At 43.6% G+C, this 16,037-nt stretch overlaps 1 protein-coding gene across 1 annotated transcript in view; it reads right to left on the bottom strand.

The window, feature by feature from the left end:
• Window positions 1–461: 461 nt before the first annotated feature.
• The window catches only part of LOC111971398 (kinesin-associated protein 3-like), a 47,138-nt gene continuing 31,562 nt past the window's right edge, over window positions 462–16,037 (bottom strand). The window contains 10 exon segments of the mRNA XM_023998157.2: window positions 462–1,270; window positions 4,759–4,852; window positions 6,035–6,278; window positions 9,704–9,789; window positions 12,158–12,211; window positions 12,214–12,255; window positions 12,813–12,839; window positions 12,842–12,937; window positions 13,532–13,588; window positions 13,591–13,696. Coding sequence (XP_023853925.1) covers window positions 1,171–1,270; window positions 4,759–4,852; window positions 6,035–6,278; window positions 9,704–9,789; window positions 12,158–12,211; window positions 12,214–12,255; window positions 12,813–12,839; window positions 12,842–12,937; window positions 13,532–13,588; window positions 13,591–13,696 — 906 coding nt within the window. The 3' untranslated portion in view covers window positions 462–1,170.

The following is a 16,037-nucleotide window of genomic DNA, read 5'->3' as shown; positions in this document are numbered from 1 at the left end:
TTAATAGACCAATAAGAAAAACCTCTGCCAATTTCCCTACCCACTCAGACATCTCCCAGACAGTGCTAGCTAAATTCTAGCTTGAGAGCCTTTTGCAATAGTTAGATTTGTTTATTTTTGACTTTTTAATTAAACAATCATAGTAAGGTACTTAATTGTTATACAGTAATGATTTGATATTGAGATAAYGTCTGTATTGGACCTTTAAAAAAGTTGAATGTAATATTTACATTTTTAAAGGGTGCCATTAATTTTGACACGTACTTTTTTGAGAATTGCTTTTATTATTTGTTAAACAAAATCTATTTGAGCAATTGTACAAGTATAAAATAATATAATTTTCTAAACAATGAGCATACAATATAGCTCAGTATTTGTATTATTTATTTTATACCCTTTTCTTTGCTCATCTTTATCRAGGGTGCCAAGGACTGTACAAGGAATGGTCACATCAAACAATGTCCACTTTCAACACTTTATTTTAAATATTGCACCACAGAAAAATGTGTTCTGATGAGCACCAGGCACAATGAAGAGACAACACAACAAATTGTTAATTTATATAAAAGAAAACAGTTAAATAAACATAATTACTGAATGTTTGTACAAAGGCAAAGTAACAGAAGTAAAACTGTCAGTCTCATGAATGAGGTCACCTATAACAAGGACTGTCACAGCATGCAGCTGCTGGACAATTCGAATAAGACTAACACTGTGCAATACCAACCAACCACCTCTACTTCGGAAATGTAATGCGTGGAACACATCCTATGGAAACAAAGCAGTGCTCATCCTGTATAAGTTAAGACTAAAGTTAAGCAGGTGTTCTTGTATTACGGTACATACTTATAGTGAACACATTGAGATATTGCAAATATATTCCAATTAAAGCTCAAAACAAATAGCCATTTATGACCTTAACTAGAAAAAGATTGTTTTCCAGAAAAGCGTTTGGGTAGCTTAAGATGTAATGTTAGCATTCAATAAAACAGAAACATCATCACTGCTAGGGCTTGGAATAGAGCACTTGAAGCGACTAGCTGTTAAAACACACAGTAGTAGTGTTGAGACACTCATCACTACACAGAGCTACACGGGAGATAGCTGGAATCAGTCTGTGCGGTGTAGTGAACCCAATTTGACCTGGTTGATCTGGAGGCCGATTCCAGCCTAGCTGTAGAAGAACTGCTCTTCTGGCCGGAAGCCGGAAGCCGTGGCGGGGCGCTGTCCAGAGGTCACCGTCGACTGTCTAAACGTATCGATATTCATACTGAAGGGTTAGAAACACACACACACACACGTCAGCCCCACAGGAGTCGAAGGGTTAGAAACACACACACACACACGTCAGCCCCACAGGAGTCGACATCACGTGAGATGGTTCTGAATACCACCACTAGGTGGCATTCTGAGACAGTGAAACATACAAGGACGCAAACAAAACATGGTAAAAGGCGTCGTAGTATAATGGAACGTTAAGTGAAAGCGCTTTAACTTAATGCAATATTAATCTGCTCTAATACAGGGTTCTGACATAACAATGAGGCTCAGTGACAGGGCACCTGTAGCTGCAGGGGTAAACAGTGGAGGCAGCCAGTGAGCCAACTACATAAAAACAGCTAAAATGTCAAAACACAGCTCTGTTAGAGACCAACAGCTAGACCTGTCTAACCTGCATGCCCTCACTCCACCCCTCCACCAACCCCAGCCTATTTGGGGGATGATAAAKGGGCTGTAGCTACAACCATACAAATCAGTTACCATGGGGATGTGGATACAGAGGAAGAAAGGCTGGACGATTTCACGGCTGGTCGTCTCTCTGCTGTGACCAGCTGGTCTTGACCGTTCAGCTGTGCAGTGGGGTCAACGCGACCGTCTTGTTACCCCGGACTGGGCGTGGGCGAGTTAACCAAACAGAGTGATGGATAAACTGCCCCTCGACAAACGACAGCATGTCCCCTTCTCTTGCACTCCACCCTCGATCCTTCTCTCTTGGTCTATACACTGTCAGTTGCTGGCTGGCCGGGCCGACATCCTACGGCTCATTAAAATACGAGCTGTTTGCTTTGCCCCTGTGAGCGCCCATAATTATGTGTTGTTTTTAGCCCAAATCACTTCCAGTGATCAGTTACACACTCGGTACCCCCTCTTCCTCGTGCCCCCTCCCAACCCCTACCTCACTGGGCAGGAATATGTCTTTTTCATCTCCGCTCGGCTGTCGGGGGGGATTTGAGAGGCAGGCTAAAAAGAGGCTAAGAAAAACACTGGAGAAACACCAGAGTCCTGAGTCAGACAACCTGCTTGGATAGCTTGCTGCCTCACAGCCTGCCTTGATAGCACTGTCTGCCTGCCTGCCTGCCTGCCTGCCTCACAACCTGCCTGGATAGCTTGCCTGCCTCACAGCCTGTCTTGATTGCACTGTCTGACTGCCTGCCTCACAGCCTACCTGGAAATCCTGCCTGCCTCACTGACCATCTTTCTGACTACACCCTGGGCCTGGGAGAAAGAGAGGCAGAGACACAGCTGGACCTCAGGCCAGGGCCTGCAGTCTGGTTCTGGTGGTGATGAGGAAAGGATTAACACAGTGGTATTCAAACGTCGGGGTCGCGACGGAACTGCAGCGGGGTTTGAGTAAATGTATTTATTTTGATGAGATGAAAATGCAATGATTTGAAAGTTATCTGTTGATGTAAAGATCCAAATTGACAGATTTTAAGGTTGTGTCATTAGATTTGGGGTGTAGTGGGGGTTTTCTTTGGGGGRAAAAATGGGTTCCCAAAAATACCACTGGTTTGAATACCACTGGTTTAAAATGCGCACGTTACGATAAAGAGGGTCAGTTGATCAACAACTCACTCACACACTAATATGAGACATGTAAATCAGCTCGTCTCTCACCTCATTCCAGGTATGCGTGTGTTGTGACATTTTAAGAGAGGGAGGGTTATGTTAGCAGACAAAAGGCCCTCGTTTTTCCACCCTGGTACTACAGGCCCCAGTGAACCCAGGGTGAGGTATGGGGACACATTCTACAGAGATCATAGTGCACAGGAAGAGAAGCAGGCCCCTTTTCCTTTTTTTTGCTCCCCTGACCCTCTGCTCCCTCATACGTCTGTCCCCTCCCACCTCGCCCCGGCCCTCTCACCCGAGATGCTTTGATCTCTCCCCTGGCTGTCACTCCTCAGGTTACTACCCACTACACAAGTGCTAAATAACCAGCTCCCACCTCCCCCCTCTCTTTCGCCGTCTCACCTGATTGCAACGCYGTTCTGTTTTCCTTTAGTTTTACATTCCTTAACACTCTTGACTGTCAATCACTGACAGTCCTTTCAAAGCGCTCATTGATTTGCCTGTCTGCGTGTTGTGTGTGTGTGGGGGGGGGTCAGAAACCCTCCAATCTCACGCTGTTGTGCACCTCTAGTAAAATCCAGACACTTCTCTTTCCACACGGGTACACGAACGGCACCCCTCGCTCAGCCTCTGTCGCCTGGCCCACTGAGGCTGCTGGGACTTATTTGAACTTTCTTTCAAATAAAGGACCCGCTCCTTCCCAACGACCCGGGACTAGAGACGTTTTATGTGGTTCAWATAAAATAGCTCATTATGATATTTATACAAATAACAGTGATTGTATTAAACCCATTTAAAAAGACCCGATTCACACCATGTTTCACACATAGTTTTAAATAAGCGCTGGAGCTGGCTTTGATTATTGTGTTAACCTGGACCACTCCAGAGTACACTGGCCAAATTAAAACACTCTTACAGATGCCAATTCCCCCAGCTTGCTCAGTATATTTAAAAGGTATCAGTTACAAAGAAATTTGGGGGAAAAAAGCCTCCTACTCGCTTGCTCTCTCTCCGTTCCCTTCCCTCGCTCTCTCATTGCTATCTGTTTCTCCTTCCCTCCCTYCCCTSTCCTTCATCCATTTGGAAGCTGAAAGAACTGTTGCATGGATTCAGCGCATTGTCCTGCTATCTGCTCGACACAGCAAGCCTCTCAACAGCAGTCAACACAAACATACCCCGACAGGAAAAAACCTTGATCGCACGCAAGATGTTTGATAATAAAAAAAAGTCACTTCAAACAAACTCCCCATTTCCTCACCTATTCATCATTTTAACAGCATATCAAATTACTTCAACTTTACATATTAGGCCTGTTTAAGACAGCAAAAATCAAAGGATAATATTTGTTTTATGATAAATATAAATAATTATTTCATTGCAGGCTGCATCTGAGCCTCAACAGTGTAGAGCAGAGTGTGTGTTTATTCTCAAAGCTCCAGTATTGCTGTTGATGGCCTTCTGGGATAGTGGAGGACTGTTGACACAGCCCCTGCCCCTGGTTCAATAACAAAGATCAGCGAATACTGGAGAAGAATAACACCGTTCACCGAGCAGCAGAGACTGAGGCTGAGACGGTTTGCTACGGGGTCATTGTCCTGCTTCAGGACAGCCTGTCAGTCCCACGTGGCTCAGTAGGTAGAGCATGGGTTGTGGGTTCGATTACCACGGGGGACCAGCACGAAAAAGTATGAAAATGTACGCACTYACTACTGTAGGTTGCTCTGGATAAGAGTGTCTGCTAAATTACTCAAATGTAAATGTTAATGCAGGAGAAAGACAACCAGTCCTGCTGTGGTTCTCCAGCGGATGGTGGGGTGGAAGGGGGAGAGGTGCAGCTCACTGCCAAGAGGAGCCTCTAGGGGATGGGGATAGAGGTGCAGTCCAACCCCTCACCTACTCTGAGCTCACCTGCCTGGGAAGCCTCCAGCCTGGCCCATGTCTCCATTCTGGTAGTCTATGAAGAACTCTGGGCTGATGGTACTGTCTGCTGGGATGATCCCATCTGGGGAGAGAGACATACAACTCTTAAGTTAGAGACACGTTTTCTATTGAGTGTCTCAACTCCTCATCTCGCCCTCTCTCACTTCATCCACACCTGCGCTGTGGAAGAGGTTGAGTCTCTCCAGTATCTGTCTCTCTCCCACCCTCCTCCTCTTTCTCTCTGTACCTGCGCTGTAGAAGAGGTCAGGTCTTTGCCCCCCTTCCTCCTTCTCTATCTCCCTCTGTAGGGGAGCGTGGGGTAAGTTGAGCCAAAGGGGTAAGTTGAGCCACCCTTGTTTCCAGGAAACCATACAGAAAATAAATAATTTGACCAAATATTTAGGAAGAGGTCATMATTTCATGGAGTCTGAAGGAAAAAGTGGTAAGCAAGTTAGATCCAAAAAACATATTTTTACCAAGTCAAATTAATTTGTGTAAGTGGTTTCATGATGCTTGTATCTAAAGCCAAGTTCATCATTATTTTTATTTATTTTTTACATCAGTTGGGGTCTCTAAGTTTCAATATAAGGTCATAAACCTGTGTCGGTTAATATAGTCAAAATGTTTGCCTTGCGTAAGTTAAGCCAATGGCCATGGGGTAAGTTGATCCAATGGTTCAGCCAATGGCAAGTTGAGCAAATTGAAGTGTTTTCTTCCCAGGCGTAATGCAAGGCATTATCGCTGGGATATGAGGTAACAGGACCTGGCCTATGTATGATAAGTGTTTAAAAAAGTGTTTGTCAGGTGTTATAAGCCTGTGTTCAAAGATGTTTAAAATTATTAAATGACAAAAAGCGATTGTGAATGTATTGAATTTTGTTTGGGAACTAAAGATAGACATGGTTAAAAACAAGGTAGTGGTAATATTTAATTCAGTACAGAAATTTGTAGGTGGCTTAACTTTCTGTTGAAGTTGTGCCAAGAGACCACTTTTTTTTGGACAAGCTATGTTTTAAAAACTGTAATGTTTACATGACTTTTGATTATTTCCAGGGACACACAACATCCTGAAATGTATGTAGATATCTTCGTTAAGAAAAAATACTATATTTCCCTTGACTAAGTGATGCTGAATGTAAAAAAAAATGGCTCAACCCCACTCTCCCCTACCTGCCTCCCTCCCGCCGTACCTGCACTGTAGAAGAGGTTGAGTCCCTGCTGAATGTTTCTGCTTCCCTCTCTCCTTCTCTACCTCCCTCAGTACCTGCACTGTAGAAGAGGTCGTGTCTCTCCAGAATGTCTCCGGTGTGCATGAAAGGTTCCCCGTCGTCTCCGTACATGAAAGGTTCCCCGTCGTCTCCGTACACGAAAGGTTCCCCGTCGTCTCCGTACACGAAAGGTTCCCCGTCGTCTCCCATGGCTCTGTTGTCCACCATCTCTAACCACTGGGAGTTGTGCCAGCGGAACTTCTCACTCTGGATCTTCCTCCCCCACTCTTCATCATACTCCTACAGCAGGAAGAGAGAGAGAGCGACAGAGCGCGAGAGAGAGTGACAGAGCGCGAGAGAGGAGTATGGGTTACTGGAGGTTCACACACACAGATAAAAACAGACCGAGTCATACACATGAATACAAGCACACAGGCAGGCATGCACACTGAAAGCACTATATGGAAATCCACCATCTTCAATTGATTTGAATCCCAGCCTTAGTAGCAAACAGATACACTCTGTGTAAACGGAGAGAGTCCACCGAACTGAAAGTGTAATTGGCTGTAGAAGAGTGGCTGGCAGGGAGTCAGCTAGGGCTGGGGGACCAGCCGGACCACTGACCGCCATATTGGTCCATCTCAGCAGGGAGGGCCAGATCCTCCACAGACTACTACAGCATCCCACAATGCACTGCTCTGTGTGCCCACACCCTACTGATGCTGTTACTAATAAAAACCTGGCGTGGTGAGATGGATGGGACTGCGATGGGGCTGTGTGTGTGTGTAGAGCTTGGCCGAGGAAGGCTGAGGAGGAACACAGATTCTGTTTTCCTTTCTCTGCGTGGGCCATTTGGGAGAAAGACCCTCTTTGAGCCGCTGTGCTCCACTCGGCCAGGCCCTGCAAATTAATCATCCAGATGCAAAGCAGAGCCCCCTGGGCACTGACAGCCACCCAAGGCCCAGGCCTCAAACGGACCCATTGTCACATCGCAGGGCCGCTCTCCGTCCCCAAAGTGGCAGTGACACTTTTTGTCAAGCTGCAGATTTATCACGTCTAAAGCGGCTTAATGACTACACGGCTGACTTCCCCTGGACCATTAGTCTGTAGTAAGGGTTTTATATGAAGCTTAATCCATCATAACGAGAGAGCTGAGCTAATGACGTCTCAGAGGGAAGGAGCCAGCCGATATAAAACAGTACTCAGGGCATTTCCAATGTTCCTCCTCAGAGAAAACCTGAATCTAAGAATTATCCTCATGAATTACCCTTCTGTCTGACCTAGTAGAACCATCTATGCGTAGATTTCTCTCTCTCTGTGGGGTGTGTGTGTGGACACAATGATCAAAGGGGAAACATTCAAGAACGTACAATAAGGTAAGGTAGCCTGCAGCTCTGCTAAGGTAGCCTGCAGCTCTGAAGACTAATGATTGTGTGAGCGTAGGGTCTGCTTTTTTGCTCACCTACCACGTCCTGTTACGACACTCTCCAGAGCCTGTCCTGGTCTTTCATGTGGTTCACAGCTTAATAGTTCTCACTGATAATTTCAATGAAACACTTCCTCTCCCCCACTACCAGCTCCACAACCCGGATTTAATCTATAGCTAATTACACTGATCTCAGGCCTGTGACAGATCACACCATGACTGGGACATAACCACACAGGAATTGAATGTACCAGTCCATTCAATCTAAATGTTACAATTAGAGAGATAAGTAATGCATCTTTGCAAGTACATTGTTGATTATGCCATTATCTGGAGTTTTTCCTGGCTAGAAAACAGTTTTTCCTGGCCTGCATTAAACAGGGATGGATCAGGACAACATAGAAAATCTGGAAAACCAGAATTCTGGCCAGTTTCAGTTAGAAATTAATGGGAAGAAAATGTCAGAAAAACCATACTTATGTTCTAAATAGTAGACTTGAATATGCGAAAATATGTTTAATATTATGTGAAATTTCTAAAATGTAGCATGCTTTAAATGSCAGGATTACAGTTGAAGTTGGAAGTTTACATAAACTTAGGTTGGAGTCATTAAAACTCGTTTTTCAACCACTCCACACATTTCTTGTTAACAAACTATAGTTTTGGCAAGTTGGTTAGGACATCTACTTTGTGCATGACAAGTACTTTTTCCAACAATTGTTTACAGACAGATTATTTCACTTATAATTCACTGTATCACATTTCCAGTGGGTCAGAAGTTTACATACACTAAGTTGACTGTGCCTTTTTTAACAGCTTGGAAAATTCCAGAAAATTATGTCATGGATTTAGAAGCTTCTGATAGAATAATTTACATAATTTCAGTCAATTGGAGGTGTACCTGTGGATGTATTTCAAGGCCTACCTTCAAACTCAGTGCCTCTTTGTTTGACATCATGGGGAAATCAAAAGAAATTAGCCAAGACCTCAGAAAATACATTTGTAGACCTCACAAGTCTGGTTCATCCTTGGGAGCAATTTCCAACCGCCTGAAGGTACCACGTTCTCTTGTACAAACAATAGTACGCAAGTATAAACACCATGGGACCACGCAGCCGTCATACCGCTCAGGAAGGAGATGTGTTGTCTCCTATAGATTAATGTACTTTGGTGCGAAAAGTGCAAACCAGAACAGCAGCAAAGGACCGTGTGAAGATGCTGGAGGAAACAGGTACGAAAGTATCTATATCCACAGTAAAACGAGTCCTATATCGACATAACCCGAAAGGCCGCTCAGAAAGGATGAAGCCACTGCTCCAAAACCGCAATAAAAAAGCCAGACTACGGTTTGCAACTGCACATGGGACAAAGATCGTACTTTTAGAGAAATGTCCTCTGGTCTGATGAAAACAAAATAGAACTGTTTGTTCATAATGACCATCGCTATGTTTGGAGTAAAAATGGGGAGGCTTGCAAGCCAAAGAACACCATCCCAACTGTGAAGCACGGGGGTGGCAGCATCATGTTGTGGGGTGGTTTGCTGCAGGAGGGACTGGTGCACTTCACAAAATAGATGGCATCATGAGGAAAGGAMAATTATGTGGATATATATTGAAGCAACATATCAAGACATCAGTCAGGAAGTTAAAGCTTGGTCACAAATGAGTCTTCCAAATGGACAACGACCCCAAGCATACCTCCAAAGTTGTGGCAAAATGGCTTAAGGACAACCAAGTCAAGGTATTGGAGCGGCCATCTCAAAGCCCTGACCGCAATCCTATAGAACATTTGTGGGCAGAACTGAAAAAGTGTGTGCGAGCCAGGAGGGCCTACAAACCTGACTCAGTTACACCAGCTCTGTCAGGAGGAATGGGCCAWAATTCACCCAACTTATGGGAAGCTTGTGGAAGGCAACCCAAAACGTTTGACCCAAGTTAAACAATTTAAAGGCAATGCTACCAAATACTAATTGAGTGTATGTAAACTTCTGACCCATTGGGAATATTATGAAATAAATAATGCTCTGATTAAATGTCAAGAATATTGAAAAAATGAGTTTAAATGTATTTGGYTAAGGTGTATGTAAACTTCCGACTTCAACTGTACATACTCATTTCGGCTTTTCATCTAGTAAAATTCACTGCACACTTGAGGAGAGAATTGTCTTTTGACACGTGTGTTTGACAACAGCTGATAATCAGAATAGGGGAAGTGTTCTACAAAAATTAACAAAATGATGGGGAACAATCACAATTGCTTACTGCATACGTTTTTACCAAACAGATATATAGATACTTACAGCGATGATGTCCAGTGTGTTGTCACAGACTTTGCGTATCTCTGCGTTCTTGTCGTGCATCAGGTCAATGAGGTAGGCGGGAGCCTCTGGAGAGAGTGAGTCAAGGAGAGGACAACAGAGAAAGGGAGGGATGCATTCTACACTTTTCGGGGGGATCATTTTGCTGTTCCTTCTACTCAAACAGATCATTCAATAGTGTCTCTTTAAATCAAGATCACAGTTACGGTATGGTATTTGAGGGAGAAAGAAACGAGAGAGAGGAAATAATGCTTTTGCTCTTTAATTTATAGGAAGCAGACACGAGACAGTTGCCCTGTGGCCAAATGAACAACTCTTACATTTCCTGTGATGAGAGAGAGATATGGTAAAGCAGAATAACTTGCCCAAGGCATACCACTTGGTAGAGATCCCTCTAATATTCTCCATAAAATGAAAACATCTATCAAATACAGTATTTCTGCTAGCTATTTGTAATTTAATGCCTGTCACCTCAGATCACGACTGTGCAGTGTGGAGCACTGAGGTCATGGATGGGGTAACTGAGGTTGCCGTGGAAACACACATTGAAAGAAGCAGACGGGATATAGGGTGATACTATTAGTTACCATGGTAACACAATTTAACAACAGGGTAAATAAATAAGGTCTACATTGAAAGCCATTTAGGAAGATATGAGGGTTATTTGGGCTGTAATTCTGAGGTCTATATCGAGGTAAATGTAGGTATATTGTGGCATATTGAGGTAAACCGGAGTGTACTTCAGTAAACTAGGCCATATTGAGGTAAACTGAGATAATTGAGGTTAACAGGGATATTGAGATACAGTATATTGAGATAAACTGGGATAAATTGATGTAAAATTACAGTAGATATATTTATGTATCCTGAGGTATATACAGTTGAAGTCGGAGGTTTACATACACTTTASCCAAATACATTTACACTCAGTTTTTCAAAATTCCTGACATTTAATCCTAGTAAAAATTCCCTGTTTAGGTCAGTTAGGATCCTCACTTTATTTTAAGAATGTGAAATGTCAGAATAATAGTAGAGAGAATGATTTATTTCAGCTTTTATTTCTTTCATCACATTCCCAGTGGGTCAGAAGTTTACATACACTCAATTAGTATTTGGTAGCATTGCCTTTAAATTGTTTAACTTGGGTCAAACGTTTTGGGTTGCCTTCCACAAGCTTCCCACAATAAGTTGGGTGAATTTTGGCCCATAACTCCTGACAGAGCTGGGTAACTGAGTCAGGTTTGTAGGCTCTTGCTCGCAACACTTTTTCAGTTCTGCCCACAAATGTTCTATAGGATTGGGTCAGGGCTTGTGATGGCCTCCAATACCTTGACTTTGTTGTCCTTAAGCCATTTTGCCAACAACTTTGGAAGCTTAAACTTCCTGACTGTTGTTTGAGATGTTGCTTCAATATTATCCACATAATTTCCCTACCTCATGATGCCATCTATTTTGTGAAGTGCACCAGTCCCTCCTGCAGCAAACCACCCCCCCCCGTGCTTCACGGTTGGGATGGTGTTCTTCGGCTTGCAAGCATCCCCATTTTTCCTCCAAACATAACGATGGTCATTATGGCCAAACAGTTCTGTTTTTGTTTCATCAGACCAGAGACATTTCTCCAAAAAATACCATCTTTGTCGCCATGTGCAGTTGCAAACCATAGTCTGGCTTTTTTATGGTGGTTTTGGAGCAGTGGCTTCTTCCTTTGCTGAGCGACCTTCCGGTTAGTCGATATAGGACATATCTTCAAGGACCTTGGTTGTCGATATATCTTCACAAGGTCCTTTGCTGTTGTTTTGGATTGATTTGCACTTTCGCGCACCAAAGTACGTTATCTCTAGGAGACAAACGCGTCTCCGTCCTGAGCGGTATGACGGCTGCATGGTCCCATGGTGTTATACTTGCGTACTATTGTTTGTACAGATGAACGTGATACCTTCAGGCATTGGAAAATGCTCCCAAGGATGAACCAGACTTGTGGAGGTCTGCAATTTTATTTGAGGTCTTGGCTGATTTCTTTTGATTTTCCATGATGTCAAAGAGGCACTGAGTTTGAAGGTAGGCCTTGAAATACATCCACAGGTACACCTCCAATTGACTGAAATTATGTCAATTATCCTATCAGAAGCTTCTAAAGCCATGACATAATTTTCGGAATTTCCCAAGCTGTTTAAAGACACAGTCAACTTAGTGTGTCAACTTCTGATCACTGAAATTGTGATACAATTAATTTAAGTGAAATAATCTGTCTGTAACAATTGTTGGAAAAATTACTTGTGTCATGCAAAGTAGATGTCCTAACCGACTTGCCAAAACTTATGTTTGTTAACAAGAAATGTGTGGAGTGGTTGAAAAACGAGTTTTAATGACCCCCTAAGTGTATGTAAACTTCCGACTTGAACTGTATTGAGGTTATGGTTGTAAGAGGGAGGATACGTGTGTCCTTAATGATGACATCCCTGGTGGCTTGGTGGAACACCATCTGGTAGACACATAGACGATCTGACACACAAACTCATCGTCCTCCTGTTGGGCTACAGGCAGAGAGAGGGTGAAACAGACTGACCACACAACTCATCTCCTCCTGTTGGGCTACAGACAGAGAGAGGTGAAACAGACTGACACAACAAACTCATCGTCCTCCTGTTGGGCTACAGCAGAGAGAGGTGAAACAGACTGACACACAAACTCATCATCCTCCTGTTGGGCTACAGGCAGAGAGAGGTGAAACAGACTGACACACAAACTCATCTCCTCCTGTTGGGCTACAGGCAGAGAGAGGTGAAAAGACTGACACACAAACTCATCGTCCTCCTGTTGGGCTACAGGCAGAGAGAGGTGAAACAGACTGACACACAAACTCATCATCCTCCTGTTGGGCTCACGTCCACAGAAAGACTGTATTAAATACAATCCCTCAACCAGCAAGCTAATACAAGTCGATGTACTGTATGTTGTATCATACATTTCACTCCATTTCATCATTACTCCCTCATATTGTAGTTCACATAGCATGTCAGTTTGATCATTAAGCTTTAGTAGGATAACCCTCCTTCTAGCATGTGCAGCCTGGGCCCTATCTACTACCTACAGTTGAGCAGCTCGATGAGGGCAGAGTGATGCCAGACTTGGCCATCATGGCAGCACAGGAGTGTCCCATGGACACCGTCCCTATCATGATTACCACCTCTAGGATCAGGTCATCCTCTGCCGAGCCTGGTGGGGGGCAGAGGTCACAGAGATCAAAGCTGAGAAGGGAAAAGTCACTGTGTGGGTGTGTGTGGTTGTTGTGTGTTGGTGGTGTTGTGTGTGTGTGTGTGTGTGAGAGAAATCGCTGACATCATTTATGATGTAGGATCAGTCAGTGATACTGATTGAAGTTATGGTTAGGGTTGGAGAAAGGGATTATATTTATTTCAAATTGAAAACTTGTGGAATGGCCGTACAGTATTTGCTTGTCCAAGTTCTTCAGGCTGAATGCACCTGTAAGTTGTAGCACCAGTCCTCCTCCCCCTTTTTCGCTCTCCCTCCCTCACTGCCTGGTTTGAGGCAGTCTTTGGAGGCCTACCTGGTTTGAGGAGGTCTTTTTTAACCTTTATTAACTAGGCAAGTCAGTTAAGAACAAATTCTTATTTCCAATGACGGCCTAAGACAGGGGGTTAACTGCCTTGTTCAGGGACAGAACAACATATGTTTACCTTGTCAGCTCGGAGATTCGATCTTGCAACCTTTCGGTTACTGGCCAACGCTCTAACCACTAGGCTACCTGCACCCCACAATCACCCCCTTTGAGGCGGTTTCTGAGCCTACCTGGTTTGGAGCGGTCTTTGAGGAAGGGCACCAGGTTGTACTCCTTAGCCACCAGTTCCAGTCAAGGTCAGGGATGGTGAGGTTAGCCAGGGTCCCCAGACACTCAATCACATACTCTTCCCTCTCCTCCACTCCCGTCTGAGCAGCCAAGTCACCTACGTAGTCCTGAGGGGGGGGATCAGAGGGAGGTCAGTTACCATAGAGACAGAGGTCAGGGATTCCCAAACATTTTTGGCCCACGACCCCATTTTGATATAAAATTCTCACGACCCCAACCAAGTGAAAAAGGATGGAATTAACAGCCAATGTTTACTTTTTATTTTATTTTAAATTGGGGCTATGACATCGTTATCTTATCTCACCACCACTAATGAGATGGGTGTGCTTGATGCACGTCAGAGCTTCTCAAAGTCAGGGGCCGTGGTCGACAGTGCGCACCTCATCTCTCCKRTCACACCCAACCTGGATCGATATTTGTTTTTAATGCAGACGAGAKCACTGAATCAGTATACCACGAGTTTTAATGCTCGGCGRGAGACGGAACAGTATTCCCTTTTGAGTTATGAACCAAAATTCCTTCATTGTGACCCATGAATGCGTTGTCTGCAGCATTCGGTCACTTGACAGCTCAATCAGCTGTTCGAATTCCCTTACCGGCATGTCAACTGAGCCAAGATCACAGTCAAACAGATTTTGCTGATTCGGTCACTTATCTGAATATTTTTTGTGTATTTCCCCTGCATGCTTCCATTCAGTTTCCCAAATATGTCTGTTAAATAGGCAAGGAGACACATTTTCTTTTCATTACTCAGAAAAACAGTCTTTACATTTTTTTTTATTTTTTTTAAATCTTTTTTTTTAATTTACATCCATTGCAAATGACAACAGTTCCTCTCTCAATTTGAAAAATCTTTCCAACACTCCCCCTCGATAACCACCAAGCCTGGATGTGAAATATAACATTGTCATGCTCTGACCCCATATCTCCACATAGTTGTGTGTACAGGCATGCGCAATGTAGTTTGCAATCGAAGTTACCTGCCGCATATCTCCGAGTTCTGTGCTCAGCTTTTTTACSACCAGTTGCTCTCGGTGTATCATACAATGCGTCCATACGGCAGAGGGAGCGACCTCAGCTGCCAGTGAAAMACATTCATAACTAGAGTGTAGAGGCCTGCCCATCGTCCCATCTGTGCAAAAGCCCACCATTTGATCCCATGGAATCTGTATCAATATAGCCACGRAGCAAAMTGAACATCGCCKGTGCCGTTTCACGCTTGGGAATTGTGAGAACAGAACAATATGTCCTCGTGAATAGCATCTCCCAACATGTAGCGAACAAAAATCAATGCATCTCGGCCCTCACAGCTAACAAGTTTTTGAGTCGTTCAGTCGGTTTCCTCTTGATTGCTAGTTATAGCATCAATTCTTAGTTTCACAGTGTTATCTGACAAAGGTATTGATGTGAGTTTCTGTGCATTAGCCTCCACACACATTGTTCTCACCATATCAATTGTGTCTGGTAATATCAAAGTCTCTGCAATAGCTTGTGGTTTCATAGCGTAGCGAGCTTAGCCATTCACTGTGGGAATGATTAAAGTGCAACGGTCAAGTACGGCCTTTTACCACGATTTAAGGGCGCTCTCTGGTTGAAATGTAACTTTTAGATTTGAATCATTTTCATTTCGATTTTTAAGKTCAACTACATTACAATGATTGAGAGACAAAGACGATATAATATTTTTTTTATGGTATTATTTTTACCAGGGTTTTTGAAATTCTTCCGCGACCCCATTTTCATATCAGGCGACCCTGTATGGGGTAGATAGAGCCTAGCTATGGATTCAGCTACTAGTATAAAAACAAGCATAGATATGGAGTGAGTAATCTACGAAACCCAGAACTAAAATCTTGCGTAATTGTGTCCGATGCTCAATTAAGTTCTGGAAGGAGACTAATGCGACTTGCAAAGTCTTTCCCTCAGGGTGAACTCTCTGAAAGTTTCAAGCAGGGCCAAATGTCCCCTCCCCTTTCGAAATTTGAAAGATGCGAGCACCTGCGAAATCGTGATTTATCCAAATGATCAGTGACGGAAAAATCACCGTACCGGAACAAAGTTCATTGTTAGTCTTGCATCCCACAGTCTGTTGAGTCTCTATTCCCATATTACGTGCATCTGTCCATGAGAGATAATGGATTCAGTGATACTATTATAAGAACACAGATGTTAGCCTGTCGGCAGCAGTGGCTCATGGGTCTGCATAAAAGTTGGAGACTTTTATCTCCCTCAACAACTTTAAAAATCTGCTATCCGAGCAGCTAACCGATCGCTGCAGCTGTACATAGTCCATCTGTAAACTACCCACCCAATTTACCTACCTCACCCCCCATACTGCTTTTATTTATTTACTTTTCTGCTCTTTTGCACACCAGTATCTCTTCTTGCACATGATCATCTGATGATTTATCACTCCAGTGTTAATCTGCTAAATTGTAATTATTCGAT

This window comes from Salvelinus sp. IW2-2015, linkage group LG13 (assembly GCF_002910315.2).
Source record: "Salvelinus sp. IW2-2015 linkage group LG13, ASM291031v2, whole genome shotgun sequence".
Lineage (NCBI taxonomy): Eukaryota > Metazoa > Chordata > Actinopteri > Salmoniformes > Salmonidae > Salvelinus > Salvelinus sp. IW2-2015.
The sequence above is the reverse complement of the archived record's forward strand: the minus strand, read 5'-3'. Positions and strand labels throughout refer to the sequence as shown.